The sequence below is a fragment of the Arctopsyche grandis genome, chromosome 11 (assembly GCF_051622035.1).
Source record: "Arctopsyche grandis isolate Sample6627 chromosome 11, ASM5162203v2, whole genome shotgun sequence".
In the NCBI taxonomy this organism is placed as follows: Eukaryota; Metazoa; Arthropoda; class Insecta; order Trichoptera; family Hydropsychidae; genus Arctopsyche; species Arctopsyche grandis.
The window spans coordinates 26,853,738-26,871,532 of NC_135365.1; the positions used below are offsets into that span (position 1 = coordinate 26,853,738).

At 34.8% G+C, this 17,795-nt stretch overlaps 2 protein-coding genes across 2 annotated transcripts; one reads left to right on the forward strand and one right to left on the reverse strand.

Annotated features, from left to right (window-relative positions):
- The first annotated feature begins 2,667 nt into the window (after nucleotides 1–2,667).
- LOC143919392 (uncharacterized) lies at nucleotides 2,668–7,747 on the forward strand. Its single transcript, XM_077441700.1, has 3 exons — nucleotides 2,668–3,294; nucleotides 3,390–3,630; nucleotides 3,712–7,747. Exons 1-3 carry the CDS (start codon nucleotides 2,871–2,873, stop codon nucleotides 4,148–4,150), a joined length of 1,104 nt encoding a protein of 367 aa, XP_077297826.1. The 5' UTR covers nucleotides 2,668–2,870; the 3' UTR covers nucleotides 4,151–7,747.
- On the reverse strand, nucleotides 7,453–15,858 carry Suv3 (Suv3 RNA helicase). Its single transcript, XM_077441698.1, has 13 exons — nucleotides 15,212–15,858; nucleotides 14,913–15,033; nucleotides 14,682–14,850; nucleotides 14,457–14,604; nucleotides 14,210–14,379; nucleotides 12,572–12,711; nucleotides 12,363–12,497; nucleotides 11,705–11,811; nucleotides 11,434–11,627; nucleotides 11,177–11,356; nucleotides 10,938–11,086; nucleotides 10,177–10,275; nucleotides 7,453–10,095 (listed from the first exon to the last, which is right to left on the reverse strand). Exons 1-13 carry the CDS (start codon nucleotides 15,648–15,650, stop codon nucleotides 9,825–9,827), a joined length of 2,322 nt encoding a protein of 773 aa, XP_077297824.1. The 5' UTR covers nucleotides 15,651–15,858; the 3' UTR covers nucleotides 7,453–9,824.
- Nucleotides 15,859–17,795: the final 1,937 nt, after the last annotated feature.

Consider the following 17,795-nt stretch of genomic DNA (forward strand, 5'->3'; position numbering starts at 1 on the left):
CACACTATTATAGTAATGTTCATGAACGAACCGGAGTGAAAGACTAACATATACAAAGCAAGAAAAAATGATAATCCGTGCATACCGATAAGATGAGCTAGGATTAATTGAAAGTGAAAGATTAACATTAAATGACGGTTCTTTTCAGAAGTTATTTGTTCACTGTTCGTTTTATTTATATTACAAAATGGCTAAATAGAACGTGGAGGGTGGAGAGTTAGCACATTAACATTAAAAATATTATTTATTTAGAAATCTTGAGTGACACTGAATTATTTGCATTTTTCTGGTATCTTCTTGTTCGAAAATGATGAAAAAATTCTATAATGCATACGAACATTCAAATGGTTCAAACTTCAAATAAAAAGATATGATTAAAAATAAAAAAATTAAAATTTATTAATTATTACGAATTTACTTTTATATGATATTATTCACCTGAGATTTATTTTTAATTGAAACGTACATACACGTTCAAACATAACGGCTATGAGAGCATTTTCGATACAAATTAAGCGCAAATGTAAGAAATCTTACACAAGACGAAAGTTCTACTTCCGTTTGACGGATTTCCTTTGTTACTAAAAATCATGAAATGTTTAAAAGTTTAAAATAAAATAATATAATATTGTTTTAAAAAAATATCTACTTCCGGTTTACGAATTCTGACCAAAACTTTATCAACTCAAAGAATAAAAATATAAATTTTCAGCATGATACGTTCAGGGGTGTGGAAAAAAGTGTGGTCACAACATTTTTGACTTTTCTAAAGGAAAAAATCCCACTTCCGGTTTGTTAAATTTTTTATTTTTTTTAATCATATTGATACAAGAATTTTAATTATATTTTCTCGTGAAAAGTACACATGTTTAAGGGGTCGAAAAAAATTGAACATGAGTAAACTGCTACTTCCGGTTGACGGGTGCTCACCAAATTATATACATATGTATATATATACTAGTGGTTTTACCCGGCTTCGCTCGGTATTTGTAATATAAACAGCTAAAACATGGCTAATCTAATAGTAAACATTTCATTAAATTTATTTCAATGGTTTTATTTTATTTAAATTTATTTGAATATATTCATTTGTTTTTTTATTAAATTTAACGTCACGGATTCTACGAACCAAAACATACATACATACAAAGTCTTTTTCGAAATTATATATTAGATATAACTTGGTATTAAGCTTAAACTTCTAGATATGAAATTGCAGTTCAATAAACCAAAAGGTTTCTGAGAAAAACATAATAAAAAACCTCGTTTCTTGTGAAAATATTGATGAAATAAAACTTAAAAAAAACATATCTTAGAAGCCAACACCTATTTATTTAAGGGTCAGGTTAGGTTAGGTTAAGTTAGGGTTGGCCCTATTCATTTAAGATTACGTTGTTAGCTTAGAAGTAGAATTCATAGAATGGTCATTGCTAACAAAAATATCGTCTAAAAGCGAGCCATCGAAGAGGGAGACGGAAAGTCAGAAGAGAGACAAAAGAGTTAGGAAAAAAAAAACGTGGAAGTGATCGTCCCTTAGCAAACAACTGAGCAAACAGCTGACAAACTCTGCCGCGCAGAGTTTTTGTGTCAACATTTTTGTAGACTGAGAGCGATTCTATGCATTCTACTTCTATGGTTGTTAGGGTCGGTATTTCCTTCGCTGCTGACGATATTTTGACAGAAATGCTTCGACAACATTATGGGGCGGCAGGAAAAAACAAAAATTATAACAAACAGGTCGTTGCTACGATACAAATAAAAAAAAATATACTGCGATTAATAGGTAGATCGCATGCTAAGGTAGACCGCATACTAAAGTAGCACCATGTTTTGTCTCTCGATGATACTCCCGTTCACTTATTACTGATAGCAATACATTAATTTTCCGAAAATTAGATTAACCTTTGAAGGACGGAGCGTCCAGATCGAACGAGTGTCCCGAACCGGGGTCGAGTAAGACCCCAGTATTTTTTAATCAAAATACAACTTTTCTCAATACAAATGGGTTCAATATATATCTTATTAATCATTTAATACATCAACATAAAAAAGTTTTAGTCCTATAGCATATTTTTGACTATTTTTGTATTAAAAAATAACGACAAGCATCAACACGTAAACGCGCATAGGTAAGGCCAACAGGCGACTGCATGACTCAATAGCCACGCGCCAAAAGCAACGAAAATAATAGATTACGAAAATATAGCTGTCCCTTTCTCTCGCATTGATTCATCGATCAACAAGAATATGCAAGCGAACAGTCAAAAACATTACTTATCGCTACCGCCTTTAAATCATACTTTGGCACGTAGAAATGTATAAATGTATTTTTTTACGATGTACCCCTTTTCTAAATCATACAAAATCTATTAAAATAAATTTCTTGTAGTTCATTCTAGGAATACAGAAATATCGGGTGTATAACTTTGAAAGCCACATAGTTACTACGAAAAACGTAAAAATTGGAGCACTTGCATACCCCACTTCGGTGAGGGATTTTATTCAAAGCTGTCAACGATTTTGATGTAACATTTCCCCTGCCGCTTAAAACATTCCGAGTACCGCTGATTTAAAGTAGTATGCGGATATTATATTTATACAGCATGCAGCACTTTTTTGAAATTTCGAACACATGCACTGCATGTCATGCAGTGAAAAAGAATCGTCATCACTCGGTCACAAGTGTCAAAACAAACAAACCAAATCTATACCATTACAAAAAAAATCATAAATCGCTGAAAGCAGCCACAGGTGAAGTCACACAGTGGCAACACTGAACTAGCAGATGACAGCTGCCCAGGCTGCCGTCATGTCTTGACAACATGTGCTGAAGCGAAACTGAAACAGACGACAAGAACACCAGCTATCAGATGCCTCCACACGCCCACCGAGCACTCCTCGCCATCCTCGCTTCCTCACTCATCATCAGCACAGTCACCGTAGATCCTGAACGTTACACCAGCCCTGCGACCATAACCAACACCTCTACAGCTCCAAACACCGGTACAGCAAACGACAATCATCTCACCATCCCTCTCGGTCCGCAGTCTTTACCGAAGAATGTCTCCAAAATGCCACCTATTGTTCAGAGTCCCATAGACCAGCATCCGAACAGTGCTGAAATTAAGCAGAATAAAGAACCGTCGGCTTCGAAGCCTCAAGATACCGTCCCTATCACCAAATCCAATTTCAAGAATGAACCCAAACACCTAGAGCCAGTGACGAGTGCGGAACATTCGTCGGCTGAAGAGACGAAAGTTATCAAGAAGCAGTTAAAGGACGATGTAAAGAATGGTATGATTTTTTTTTTTCGAGATGCCTAAAAGTTTCTTCCGTTCCATATGTATTTCAATATGAATTCTGTATATAATCAAACATTCACTTTACAGCATCTAAACTACCGGAACATCCACTCGACAAACCCTCGAAATTGAGCACCGTCCATACGGACAAAGCAACCGAAAACAAGGGAACTTCCTCAAGTGATTTTCCATTTCACGTAGACATACCACGCAATGAAACCGCGACAGACAAGTCCGGAACGAAATCCGGTGCCAAAAAAAGAGGTTTCATAGTCTTCGGCTCGCTCGCTTTAATAGCAATAGCTTACATTGCATACAAAAGATACAGGTATATATATATATATATATAAAACGTAATGATTTCCATTCAAGTGTTCATTGTGTTGTAATTTCTTGTCATATTTTACAGACGGGGTAAATACAATCGTGAAAATAGCATAAGCTTCGATCCTAGCGATCAGCAGTTCAAGTACGGAGTGCTCACATCGAATGAAATGTTTGATAATTTGGAAATGGCCAACATACCATTGACGATAGACTCGGACGATGACGAGGAGTTGGAGATATTCGACTTGGAGGGCAGGAAGCAATATGGAAAGGACGATAGGAGGGAGGATGTCGGTATCAACGGCCGTCTACTCGGCAAAGGCGACGTCGAGATCCTCGATCTGGACCTGCCGGGGTACAGCAGGCTGCCGAAGAGGCCAAGCGAGTCGCAGGACGACGACCTTCTCAACCTGGATGACTTAACGGACGATGTGCTCAAGACGTCCGTGATTAAGAACGACCCGGCTAAAGGATTCAACAATAAGACTGAGAGAAAGGACGACTTTTTTGACATCTTATAGCCATCTTTTTACTGTCGTCGTAAACACGCGGTGATTCACTTCTCATTCTCTGTCCATGTTCTGTTTTTTTCATTCCATTTTAACACGTGTTTTTAATTTACTAATATTAATACCAATCACTGCTTCGTAAAGAATATTTTTACACTTAAGTATCGATAATTCACCTCATTCCGTAGCAATAATATGTACGATTTTATACAAGATTAAACGGGTGATACGTCACGATGCAAGCGGGAATGTCATGTTGGAAGTTGGCTCATTAAAGCACTGACTTCCAATATTTTTTCAATTTGAATATGTGTTTAGAATAAAGATAAACAATACTATGTTTTTTAACTTATCCATAATGGATAATTTCTAATTTGTAAAAGAACGGATATAAGAAGATATCCCATGCAACGTTTGGCAAAAAGATAACATGATGTGCGCTAGGTCATAATTAGGGATTGCAATACTGAAAGTACCGATACCGGAAGTTTCGGTATTTGACCGAAAATAAGCCTTTGGTAATGCCGGTATTAACACTATGGTGGCTGCTGACTCATATTTGTATCACGTAGGGGGGGAACAATGCTTACTGGCCGCTGATACATATATGATTCACGGCTGCACGAATATATTTTTCGTGCAGAATATATTTTTCAGTCCACTGATATATATATTTGTATCACGTTTTCGTTTATGACAAAAACGTGATACAAAATTGTATCATCGGCCACAAATGATTGACGCAAACGTGATACAACAATATATCAGCGGACTGATACAGTTCGCGCAGTCGTTAATCATATATGTACCAGCGGCCACTAAGCGCTGTGCACCCAACATGATACAAATATGAGTCAGCGGCCGCCATCGTGTTAAAAAAAAAAAAAAAACCGGTAGTATCGATTTTTTCACATTCGTACATTTTATTTGTCGAAAACCACCGATGTGTATATATTTTGCATGCGCGATATTGAGCGAGTTATTATTTTATAAATTGTTTTCGATCTCTCTTTATTTTATCACGCCACACGTCTGTAAAATTGTTTTAATTTTTACGGTTTTCCGATACAATGTGTCTCAAGTTTGCAAACCTTTTCAATTTTTTTTACTAAAAATTAATTAATTTTAAAAAATACTGAAAGTACCGGTGATTCCGGTATCGTTCTTTTTTATTTTGGAAATTCCGGTATTTTTGCAATCCCTAGTCATAATATTGTAGCGCGGGCGTGTTGAGGGGTTTCCGAGAGTGAAATACGCAGTAGTAGAGGTAGTTTATTGCTATTGATCCGTCGACCAGCGTGCTCCGAATGAAGAACGGAAAAAAACCGCTGAATATTTATACATGGCGTATACTCTCAGCAAAGAGAGGTCATTGGTCGATGGGTCGCGAGATCTGATTGGCTGTTGTTTACAGCCTGTTGATACGTCGAGGTCTGATTGGCTGTTGTATACAGCTTGTTGATACGTCGAGGGCTTTTTGGCCCGAACGCGCGATCAAACGATTAGTGATGGTAAACCAGCGGTCCACGAGCACCGGATTACATAATTTCTACCTTACAATATTATAATTATCACATACCTTTAAGGGTGCATATTTCACTGTATGTGTAAGTATCAACACCAGCCAAATCAAGCAGACAAGTCCAGCCACAGTCCACTCGGCACAAGCACGCCGCCATTTTGACTTCAAAACTTGCATCGTGTGTAAAACCGTTACATAGTGATTATACATACATATGTACCCACACTTAAATACAAATCTATTTTTATAATTTTCTTTTATGACATTTTAAAACACATACTTTTTCACAAGACCAATCTAATAAATAAATATATTATTTGTAAGTCTAAAGCTACGTTTTCACGGACAGTATTACTGTTAGTTTACACCATTCGGCAGTTTCACAGCCGATATATTTGGCAAGTTTACTCCACTGGCACTTCAAATAGAAGTATTCACAGTAGCAGTGTGTATGCATAACTATAATATATTCGATAGTATTCGAGTGCCAGATACCGTTTAGAATACCTTGAACTATCGGTATATACTGCTCGTGCATACGTACCATTAGTGCCTTGAATAAGCCCAGTCTTTATAAAAGCGGGCCAAACGGGCACACTTACATATTCTAAAATGAAATTTGAATAATAAAAAATATATATCCATCTTTTCTTAAGAATTCTACGTATTGAGATTATTCATTATAGTATCAAGGCCGTCATGATAAATTAACAGGTCTTATCCAGTATCAGGCTTGATCCTAGATTGGACTCAAACTATCAGCTGACTGGTTTGTGGACACGGTGACTTTTTAGTCGATCTATTACGTCACAAATCCATCTGTGAATAATGTAACTGAAAGCAGGTCTGGTTTTAAATGATTTAAATAATAGTCTGATTGTTCCGGTGATACTGACAGTTTATGAGCATTTAACCATCACTGTTAATGATGATCTTGATGCTATTCATTTATTTTTACTACAGCTTAATTACGTGATATAAAAACTTTCCATATCATTATCGAATGATTGATTTATGTTTTTATTTTATTTTTTACTAATAATTAAGCATTTTTTCCTCATTTTTCTTTTATACACTATGCTACCTATTTAATATTTTACTTTACATATTAAGCTCAATAAAAAAAACTAGATATTTCCAAAATATAATAAAAAAATTCCTAAATACTATTTTTAACTGTTACTACTTCAAATTAACATTATAAATTGTGATTTTGCATACAATTGTGCCATCCGTCACTTACCATTTTTTTTTAGTTATAAATATAAATAACAAAATCGAATATGCAAAGAGGCTTTCGGTTTTACTGAAAAAAACTTAATTCCAAATTTTTGTACGTATTATATGTAAGTAGGCCAGTCATTTTAATTTTTTTTTATTATTATGTACTAGTTTTATAGCGAGTGTGTTTTAATTTTTCCTGTTATTTATAGCGTTTAATAACAAGTTAATAGAATTAAAAGTACATACTTACTTTGACCGTTCCCACAGTTTAATTTCAATTTTTGTAACTGAGTATGAAATCCATTAAGGACCATGTATGTAAATATGTACTTTCAATGTTATATAATACTTAACACCAAAAAAGTGTTTTTGTGATATAATTCTTCAATATGTGAATATCATTATTGTAATAAAAATATTACTATAGTATAAGGAAGGCTGTCCACTAATGTAATTCATAAAATATCTCATTAATTGGTTGTGCTTTTTTTTTCAATGCCTAAATTTACTAAACATTTCCTTCTTAGATGCTGTATTTTGAGGACTAGTTTTTTTTTTATTATTTTTTAATGTTAATTTTACATACCAGTAATCTCCAAAGAATTGTGCTTAGCGTTTTAATTTTTATTTCTTTCTCAAAAATAAAATAAAAATAGAAATAAAATATTGTACTTGTTAATGTGTATGTTTTCTTTGTATTTATTTTGGCTGTTCACTATTAGTTTGGTAATTTATTTGCCATATATGTATGTACGTATGTGTAATATGTACTAATACTTTTAAAGCTGATAAGTTGTATTTATGTATAAACTGTTTTATTTTTAATTTAATAAAGTGCTTCTAAGACATCGATTGAAATTTTGAAGAATTTCTTATAAAAAATTCAAACATGAAATCCTATAATGAATATTGCAAAGGAAAACCTAAAAGGATAGTTTTTCATCATCATTTAAAGTCATTCGTTGACTGGATGAAGGCCTTTCCAACACGCTTCCACCCTTCTCTGTTCCGAGCAATGCTAAGGGCGAAAAAACACTGAGTGGTATGGGATGTCACGTCCTTGGTGCACAATGGGTGTTCCTTAAATCGAATTTGGGTGTAGTTGCACGTGCAGAATGCATATGCTTGGGAGGTCGCACGAGTATGCATATCCATATGCAACAAATTTCTGCTACATTTCTTCAAATGTGGGATTCACCATTATCGATCACTGTCAAGCAAGGATAAAATATCACCGAAAACACTTCAGGGGTTGATTTTTGGGACTGTGTACCATGTATGTATATAGGCTAGAGGTGCTGCGTTTTTTTTTCGCATGTTGAAAAGAATCTAAAGAAAACGTACCACGTACCACTCTGTGTATTTTCACCCTTGTTAATCTAAACTAGAGCTGCCATACGTCCCAGTCCCTCAGTCAGTTGTTCCGGTAACCCATCTAGCAGTCAGTTAATCAGGCAAAAACAACTAAATGTGAGATTGAAACGTGTAAAGGCGGCAGTGTCCCAAGGACATGTGTGAATTACGAGTCGCTGGAGCCAACTATATACTCGTCTCTGCATTAGATTCAGTCATTTTATTTTACCATGTCACCTTTTTACTGTGAACATTTCACCAAGAAAACAATTTACTATACGATCTGAAATTACTTAATCGTGTATACAGAACTGTGTGAAGGGAGCGACAGTCCGAGGCTTCAAAATCGTCAGCACACACATCCACCTCACCATGCACAATTTTCTATTTATCTACTCATTTTCCTTCCAGCCTTCCTTTCACCCTTTTACATTCTAGCACTTATTTTTTCTATGATACTAAAATAAAAAAAATGTTCCCATAGTTTAGCCTTAACTCTTTGAGTGCTGACGTCTTTTCTGTTGAAAGCCCGCCACGCTGAAAATTTCTCCAAAATTTCCGACTAGAATTATTTAGAAATCCAATAGAAAGCAGGTATAAAAATTATAGCTAATCCAAACAAACCCTAGATAACTACCGACGAGGATTTCGAGTTTTGTAAAGGTGTGTTTAGACTCTCGAATATATCTTGCAACAATATAAAATAAACAAAAGAAGTCTATTAATGAATGTATTTTTCCAAAACTAGTTCCATCTTCTTCATTGCTGTTAAAATGTAATGCTCACAATCAAAATGCCAAGCCACAATCTAAAATACTCGGCAGTCAGGGATTTCCATCGGGAAATTCTGCTATGGTTATAAATTCAGAAATTCTGGTGTAAACCAGTCTTTATAAATGTTGACAAATGAATGACACGAATTGCACGACCCATGTTCAATGCATATTTTTTCAATGCTACCTTTAAAGGCAGTGCCGGCCTTACACCCAATGGCGCTCTCGGGCAATTTTTTCTTAACACCCTTAGAAAAAAATTTCGCCTTTGGCGCTCTAATCTAAAATTTTGTATGGCTTTTGGCGCTCTAATTTTAAAATTGAAAGCGCCTTTGACGCATCGAGCGGCGCCCTAACTTATTTGCCGCCCGACCCAGCCTCCCCCTAAAACCGGCACTGTTTAAAGGCTTAGCAGGTAGTAAATGCCTATAAATAAGAAAATACAGAGCTCAAACTATATTTAATAGTTGCCTAATTGGATTTTCAAATTAAAATTCGTATACTGCAATCGATTAGTATGTGGTAAAGTGTACTATCGTTAGCTCACAAGGTTCTTTCTAATTTCCCCAATTCAAAAAGATTTAGATGAGACAGGCTTAAAAAGGACGAGTAAATGAACACAATATCATAACCTATAAAGTTTCACTTGATTCAAAAACAATTTTTCAAATGTCAATATTGTATTGTAACATATAAAGAACTACTAACGATAATAAAAAAAGCCTAAAATGAAAACAGACTGGTATATAGTGACGGTTTCGCATATTGAATTAGCTTCGACGTGATTTGAGATCCAATTTCAGATCCACCATTATCATTTTTTATTTCTTCGGTTTGGAGCCATTCTTCTAAAATTTTCATGTTTTTCAGTTTTTCCTAATTCTTCACGCAACTGCTTCAACATGCGCGGTGTTAGCAGTCCCTGTTGCAGCAACTGGTCGGACAACCTTACTTTAGATATGTCAGGGCCAGTTTCACTAGGCTGTCTATTCGTGTCTATTTTAAACTTTTGTTTGAAACCCACTTCAGGATCGCCATCATCTTGTTGAGAGCCTCCCATGGCCATTTCGGAGTTGCGAAGCAGTCTGAAAACCGATCGAGTTCAAATACAAATAGAAATCACTATAAACTTCATCTATTGTTACTACGTATATATCAGTCCATACCTTGTTAATTGGAAAATTCCTTGTTGTATAATTGAATCTAACTCTCCTTGCATCGGTCTGACAATGTGGGAATCGGGAAACAAGTCATGAAAACGATAACTACAAAAAAAAATATCGCCAAAATTTGAATCATTGTTTACAAATAGGTGCGATTTAACTGTACATTGAGAAAAATACTTTGTATCTTAAAAAAAATGTTTGTGCATTAAAAATTTGCATTATTTTCGGTGCATTAAACAATCTTGTATTGTGCATCGAATAAAATATTTTGGCATTATAAAGTGACCATTCAGAAATATGAAACGATCATTCGAAAATATTGATTTTAGCATTAGAATAGATACAAAAAGTGGTAACGTTGCAGACAACTGTCAAAAGTGTTGAATTTATGAATATCAATGATGATGTCAGGTTGTAGAGTCGAAGCCAAGGTCATAGGTGTCGAAGGTTGCAAGCCGAAGAGTAAAAAGGAAGGAATCCAGTAGAGAGAAGCGTTGGTCGTTGTTGGTTCGTATTTTAGTATTCGCCGATACAGTTCATCTGTCATTTTAATGCATATTTCATCCGCTTTTTAAGTAGCAAATATTTTTTTTAATGATCAAAGCAAAGCTTCTAATGCAATCTGTATCGATCATTTAGAAATGCACACAAACTTTTTGTAATGTACAAATTTTTTTTTAAATGCACATTTATTTTATAAAATGGAAGTTTAAATTGTTCCCTTTACAAATTAGAACAGGTAGAAGAAATATTGAGATTACCTCAACCATAAGTACAGATCCATAACGTCAAATACAGCCTCCAAGTGTACCATATCGTTGATCGTCCTAGGATGAGGTAAAGGCCAGCTGATTGCATTACTCAACCACATCCAAGTAATCGGATAGTTTCTACTATACTGTCGAACCATCTATAATGATACAACCAAAACAATGATGCTTAATTAAAAAAAAAACTAAAAACACATCTTAAGAATATAAAAGTGCATCAAGGACCTTACTTTCAAGAACATTGCACACACAAACGGCACTTTTTGATTGATCGGCGAACAGCAGAATACATAGCGAGCTCGTAGCGGCAACGGAACATGTTGGATCATCTCGGCGAGGAATTTAAACGCTTCCGTATTGCACATGAAGTATAATGAATCGTCGACTGTGCACAGGTGAACGAAAATGTCCTAAAAATCAACATAAAATTGAACAGACTCAAACTATTCCGTTCCATTGGAGAAGAGTGTTCAAAACCTAAACTAACCATTAAACTACTTAAATTAGCATGCGGCAGATGATAAGCGTAAAGCTCCATCTGTTCGGCAGTTGGATGTAGACCGGCCTGGGTTACGACTTCAGGGTTCTGAGACAGGAGTATCTGCAAAGTGCCCAAATCTTCCGGTTTAAATGTTGTGACATAACCCGTTTCCCAAGCGCTTCCGTATCTACCAGCCCTGCCTGTTTCAAACAAACATATAATAAATCAACAAAAATGCCACAATTGATAATAATTATAATGGGATGATGAAATATACCGGCGATTTGTAAAGCTTGAGAAATCGATATGACGCTGATTTCCTTCTCTCCCTTCTCGTTCAGCATAGGTTTTATGAGAGAGTAAAATATGATACGTCTTATACTCCTGAAATATATGCAAAATTCTTCAAATATAATTCAAAGATATATTCATACTGGCATAACAAAGACCGGCAACTGCACATAAACAGCAGTACGAAAAGTATTCTTTGGTAAATTCTATACGGACACATTAATGTGTTCCATTATGTGTATGTAGTGTAGACGCAACAGCGGTAGCAGACAAAATCTATTCATATTAGACAGCAGTACATGTCACCGTAATGTATGAAGCAAAACCGGTATTATTTGGCAACTGATGTCATACGGGACTTCATAGTACTGCTACTGTAACGTGACGTCATAGTAGCAAGTGGACGCGTACTAACGAAAGTGCGCATGCGCTTATGAATATTTTCAGACTCGACAATACGACGCAAGCAATAATTCGCCGTATCATCGCGCACTTTAATGTATATGTAAGCTGATTTTGCCTTGTACTCGGCCAAAACCTGTCTGAACGTGCACTGCTGTGCCCAGCTATTGCCTTGCAGTGCTGGATAGTATGAATAGTCCTCAATAAGTTTCAATTATGTATAATTATAGGGCTGTACTTACAAATTAATACCTAAACCAATAGCATCTGTGGCTACCATGACTTTACAAGAATTTTCAGGATCGTTGAATTTATTGGCTTGAGCTAGTTTTGTTCCCGGTGGTAAACTTCCGTATATAACGGCAACTTCTTTCCCTCTGAAAGATTCAATAGATGATAAAAAAAAAAACATATGTAGTTGAAGCAATGAGTATGACGGATGTAAACTAACCTGTTTTCGATGGCTCGTGAAACGGAATATATATCATTCTTATTAAAACAAACTATGCAATCTCCGGGCTGAACTCTATCCAATGATCCTAAAGCTTTCCCTTCGACGTTCAAAGCCGTCAAACGTTTATAGTATTTGATCTGGAAAGTATTAAAAATAAATAAAACTAGTACACAATTAAAATGCAGGACTGACCTTGCCTGAAATATATTCGTTCATACAAGGGCAAAGACACAATTCGACTCGCTCTATATTAACAATCGCGAACCCGTAGGAAACCCAGAAACATGATCTCATCACTCAACAGCATATCGAGCTAACCTAACCTAACCTAACCTACACAAAGAATAGCCTCGGCCCATAGGAACTCCCGAAATCATGATGACATCACACAACCATTATTTTTTTTATTTTTTTAATCTTTAATTTATACCAGGAAGGCCTAACAGTTAACCCCAATGCACCTTCCTGGCCAAAAATATTGTATATTTGATACTAATATTGAATGAGGTTGGTCTATTTGGTATTTCCCTACATCAATTCAGGTCTAACATCAAGAGAATCTTGACCGATTGATTCATTTCTTCTCCTATTCTATTTTTCCAATATTTTTATACTTTAGTTTAGTTATGTAATGTGCTATTTAATCATATTATAGCTTTCATTCTTTTCCTTTTCATTTGTTTATTTTGTATTTACCTTTTTCATTTGTTTTATATTTGTAAATTTCAATTTCTTCTTATATTCTATTTTATAACCTATTCCAAATATTTTAATACTATAGTTTAATTATGCAATGTTCTACATATTTTGTCATGCCTTTACTCTTTACTTTTTAATTTGTTTTCCTCATATTTATCTTTTTCATTTTTGTAAAAATCTATTATTGGACTCGGATGTTACATATATTATTTATTTACTATTTGTTTTTTTTTATACATATCTATGTACATCCTGTCTGTTGATTTTTCAATTAATAAAATAAAATAAAATAAAATAAAATATTATTAGTATTATACAAAGTAAATAATTACATATCAATTAATATTTACAGAGACATCCATGGTCAAATTTGTAAATTTGCAGTATTTTAAACAATTCAGTAAATACATATCAATTAACATCCAGAAACATTTATGGTCAAATTTGTAAATTTGCAGCATTTTATACAATTCAGCGAAATTCCAGATTGCTGAAAACTCGAAATTTTGCGAGAAAATGGGTAAGGTTACCAATTTGTTGGAACTGTTTCAATGAGAATCAGATCAATTGGCAAACTCTTATAGGAAACGATCAACCTGGAGTCACATATCCAAGGTCTGACCAGCAGAAACCAGTGGGATTTGAACCCGTGACCACTCTCTTCAAAACATTATATCCTAACTACTAGTCTATTCTGCTGGTATATAAATTAAAGCACTAAGTGAGCCTCTGGAGTTCAGCCAGCACTTCCATCGAAGTCGGCAACTACCTTATTCGCTGTAAATACTCGTAAACTGAACAAAAATTAAGATCCTCTTAAAAACTCAACCGAGTAACCAGGATACAGTCAAAACATAGTCTCCCGTCCTATACATATGTATAAGAGTGAGAAGGATGACCAAACTGACATAAAACACTTGAAAACTTTCTGCATACCTCTAATTCTTCTCCAGTAGTATTGCATATATCTTGAATCAACGGAATTGCACCAGCTTCCCCGCACAAGTGCAACTCTTCCGCTTGTATACCCAAAATGGCTCTAGTCCAAGCCCAACCCCGACTCCTATCACCGACGAGTTGAACTTCATCAATAATAGCCACCTCATCTACAAAGGATCGTTTTAAAATACATACATAGGTTTTACACGTAAATTATGTACGCAGTTTTAAAATGACAACATACAAGGTGTACTCAACGAAGCCATCTCGACAGTGCACGATACATGATTTGCTTCAGTGGGTTCCGATTCCGCGTCTGCCGTCTTTTCAGTGTCTTCATAATCGGTGGAGTAACGTCTTTCTTCACCTGTTACAAGGTCGCAAGGTGTGCCCTAGTTTAGATTAATGAAACTTGCAATAATATATTGATAAATTCAAACTAATGAAAGAAAACAGTTGAAATGCTGACCTTTTTGTTTGATTTGTGGTATATTTCAGTGGCTAACAATTTCAAAGGACCGCAATATACTCCGGATTTCGAAGATAAGTATTTTTCTAGCGCGTGATAAGTCTTGCCGGAATTTGTTGGGCCTGCGTGGAATACTACTTTCCTATTCATAGCCCGAGCTTCTGGGTACCTGAAAAAATAGTTTGTTTTAATGTGTTGGACTATAATTGTGTATTTAAAAAATTATCATACCAATTAGCCGGTGTTCTCAAGTCTGAAATCTTCTTAAGATCATCAAGACAATCCAAATGTGGGAAGACTAATTTTGAATGCCTTATAAAATATGGAAACAAATCATCAACGTGACCAGCACCTGTAATAAATCAATTATTTTATATCATATTGGACAACAATTGAGTAATTCCTATAATAATATTGCATCATACTTCAAACAGACATACACATATTATTAATAGGAATCATCCACTACTTATATAATCTAATTATTATAACTGTAAAGCTTAAAGTATTGTACAACTTCAAAATATTACCTTGTAATATATCACTAATAATAACATGTAAATCCGATTCCAAATCCTCGTCTACACAATGTCTTCGAAAAGACAGAAAAGCCTGGTGTAAAAGTTGATCGTCCAATCCGTTTTCGGTGCAGAGCAATCTGATCTCTGGTTTTTGATAGAAGGTACTGAGGATGCGTACAAGATCCTGCTTCTTGATCTTTCCGGTGAGCTCGGCCCCGACGTTAATGTCATCTGGGTTGTTCTTCACCGGAACGGGGACGAAGAGAGTAGAAATCGGCGGGGATCTATCGTATTTTTTGGTCCGTTTCACTATGTGATTCCCGGAGATGGATGTGTTTGGAAACAAAGTAACGTCATTTTGACACAACGCGTGACACTTTCGTTGATTCACGCGCAAAAGAATATTGTTTCTCGAACATCGAGTCAGTCTTGAAAGGCTTTTAATCATCGTACCATGATTTATATAAAAACCGGCCTAACCTGGTAAATTTTAGGTTAAGCTGTCAAACACATGCCAATGTATTTTTTTCCCCTAGTTCAGTGGCTCTAGCACGTGAAATGCTGACCTTACTATTATTATTCATATTTTAAATTTATAATAGCAAAGTCGTTGCGACAACAACTTTAAAAAAATCTAGCTGAATTAAACAAGCATGCTTATTGTTATGTGGTAGGATCTTACGACCTATGTATATACTTATGTATAATACCCTTTAACCTTAAGTTTGAACATCTGTTTCATTTTTAACTACTTATGATCAACTCTATCTACTTAACTTCTTATCTATTATAATTTATGCGAGTTTCTAACACGATTGCTATATAAGACGACACAGTTAATGACCTGTTGAAATACAAAGTATTACTTTTAATAATCTTTATTGCTATAGCTGCATTTTGTCCCACGATACGTGTAAACCCTAAAATATTATTATCTCTATTTATCTCTATGATAAATTGTGTTTCTACTCAAAAATGTCTCGATACTCTCAAAGGATACATAAATCAAATATTAAAACTGTCTTACACACGGATGTTGCTCTGTATCTTAATCACTTTGTTATTTACCAAAATTCTGTGATTGGTTAAAGCTTATCATTCTTTTGTGTATAAATGCTCATGTTAGATCTATTGAACCTCACTTGCGATTAAACTGCCTTACTATTAACTTGTGATTACTACATACATAGTTACTTGCGATTAAACTGCCTTACTAGTAACTTGTGATTACTACATACATACATAGTTACTTGCGATCGAACCGTCTCTTACTAATCACTGACTTACAATTGAACCGTCTAACTAGTGACTCGCGATTAGACGACTTAACTAGTAACCACTAACTAGTAACGTGTAATACAAACTTATCTCGTGTATACTTACTACTATTAAAGAAGATCTTATAAAAAAAACTGTGACTATAATATTTCTACACCATCTCCTACTTGTCCCCGTAACATAAAAATTGGTGGCAGCGGGTGCGGATATAGCTGAACAACTGGACATCACTACTAAATGAAGGAACAACCGTTGTATAGACAACTTCGAAGTGGACCAGGTGGATTTTCATCCTTAAAATCTAGCGAAAAATCCAACTACCAAAATCTTCTAAGCGGAGACTTCTAACTTCTAACGGGACAACTGACAAGAAAGCAGACAGTGTGCAGAGCCAATTCACAGTATGCAGAGAAAGCAGATCTACCATATATTCTTCAAAGGAAACGGTGCAACCTCTGAGGACATCGCAAGTCCGTGACGCAGAACTAGCAGCACGTACGAGTACAACTCGAGATCCAAGCAGATCCAGCACTATGTGTATATCATCATCCAGTTTCATCAACAAAAATTCAGATAAGAGACTATTTCTTTTCTCCTAATCCTAAACCTTTTCTCCTTTACTATACCCTTATTGCATTATTTTAATGTGTTGATTTAAATATTTTATTTTGTAAAATGGCATACAACAATTATTATTCACGACAATATTCGGATCAATATTCGCGACGATGTTATAGAAAACCCAAATCAAATTTTAAAAAATCGACATATATCGATGAACCTGTTTATTCAAACTTATCATTTATAGAAAATCCAGAAAAAATTAACGAAGTAATAATTAATTCTAATTATGACTATTATATAGAAATAGACGCAGTAGAAGCAAATAATAAAAAACTTAAATTTTTATTTAACCCTTTTCATTCTTTTTCATTCATATCAATTGAAAATTTAAATATATCACAAAATAAATATTCCCGTGATATCGTTCATTTAATTTTAGAAAATAATAATATTTTACCATTCTCTTTCCAATTAATTAATAACAACTTTAACAAAGATTTTAACGGCGTTCTTGGCGCTGATTTCATTTTTCAAGGTAATGGCTTTGATATCGAGAAAAAAATATTAAGAATTCAAAATACGTTTATTTCATATGATCATGGAAGTCCGAAAAAAGAAAACCCCATTATTAAAAGTAGACGTCATGTCACATATTTACATAATGCTCATAAAGCAGTAATAGAAAAATTCAATTTACCTTTTGACGGAATATTACCTAACGAATTTTTAATAGCAAGTGGAGCAATACTTG

Excerpts from the sequence above, each read along its gene's own strand:
- LOC143919392 (XM_077441700.1), top strand. The coding sequence starts at position 2,871 with ATGCCTCCACACGCCCACCGAGCACTCCTCGCCATCCTCGCTTCCTCA. Across the intron at positions 3,295-3,389 it reads AAAGGACGATGTAAAGAATG|CATCTAAACTACCGGAACAT; the intron begins GTATGATTTTTT and ends TTCACTTTACAG. Across the intron at positions 3,631-3,711 it reads ATTGCATACAAAAGATACAG|ACGGGGTAAATACAATCGTG; the intron begins GTATATATATAT and ends CATATTTTACAG.
- Suv3 (XM_077441698.1), bottom strand. The coding sequence starts at position 15,650 with ATGATTAAAAGCCTTTCAAGACTGACTCGATGTTCGAGAAACAATATT. Across the intron at positions 14,605-14,681 it reads ACCACAAATCAAACAAAAAG|GGCACACCTTGCGACCTTGT; the intron begins GTCAGCATTTCA and ends AATCTAAACTAG. Across the intron at positions 12,712-14,209 it reads CTACTGGAGAAGAATTAGAG|ATCAAATACTATAAACGTTT; the intron begins GTATGCAGAAAG and ends AATACTTTCCAG.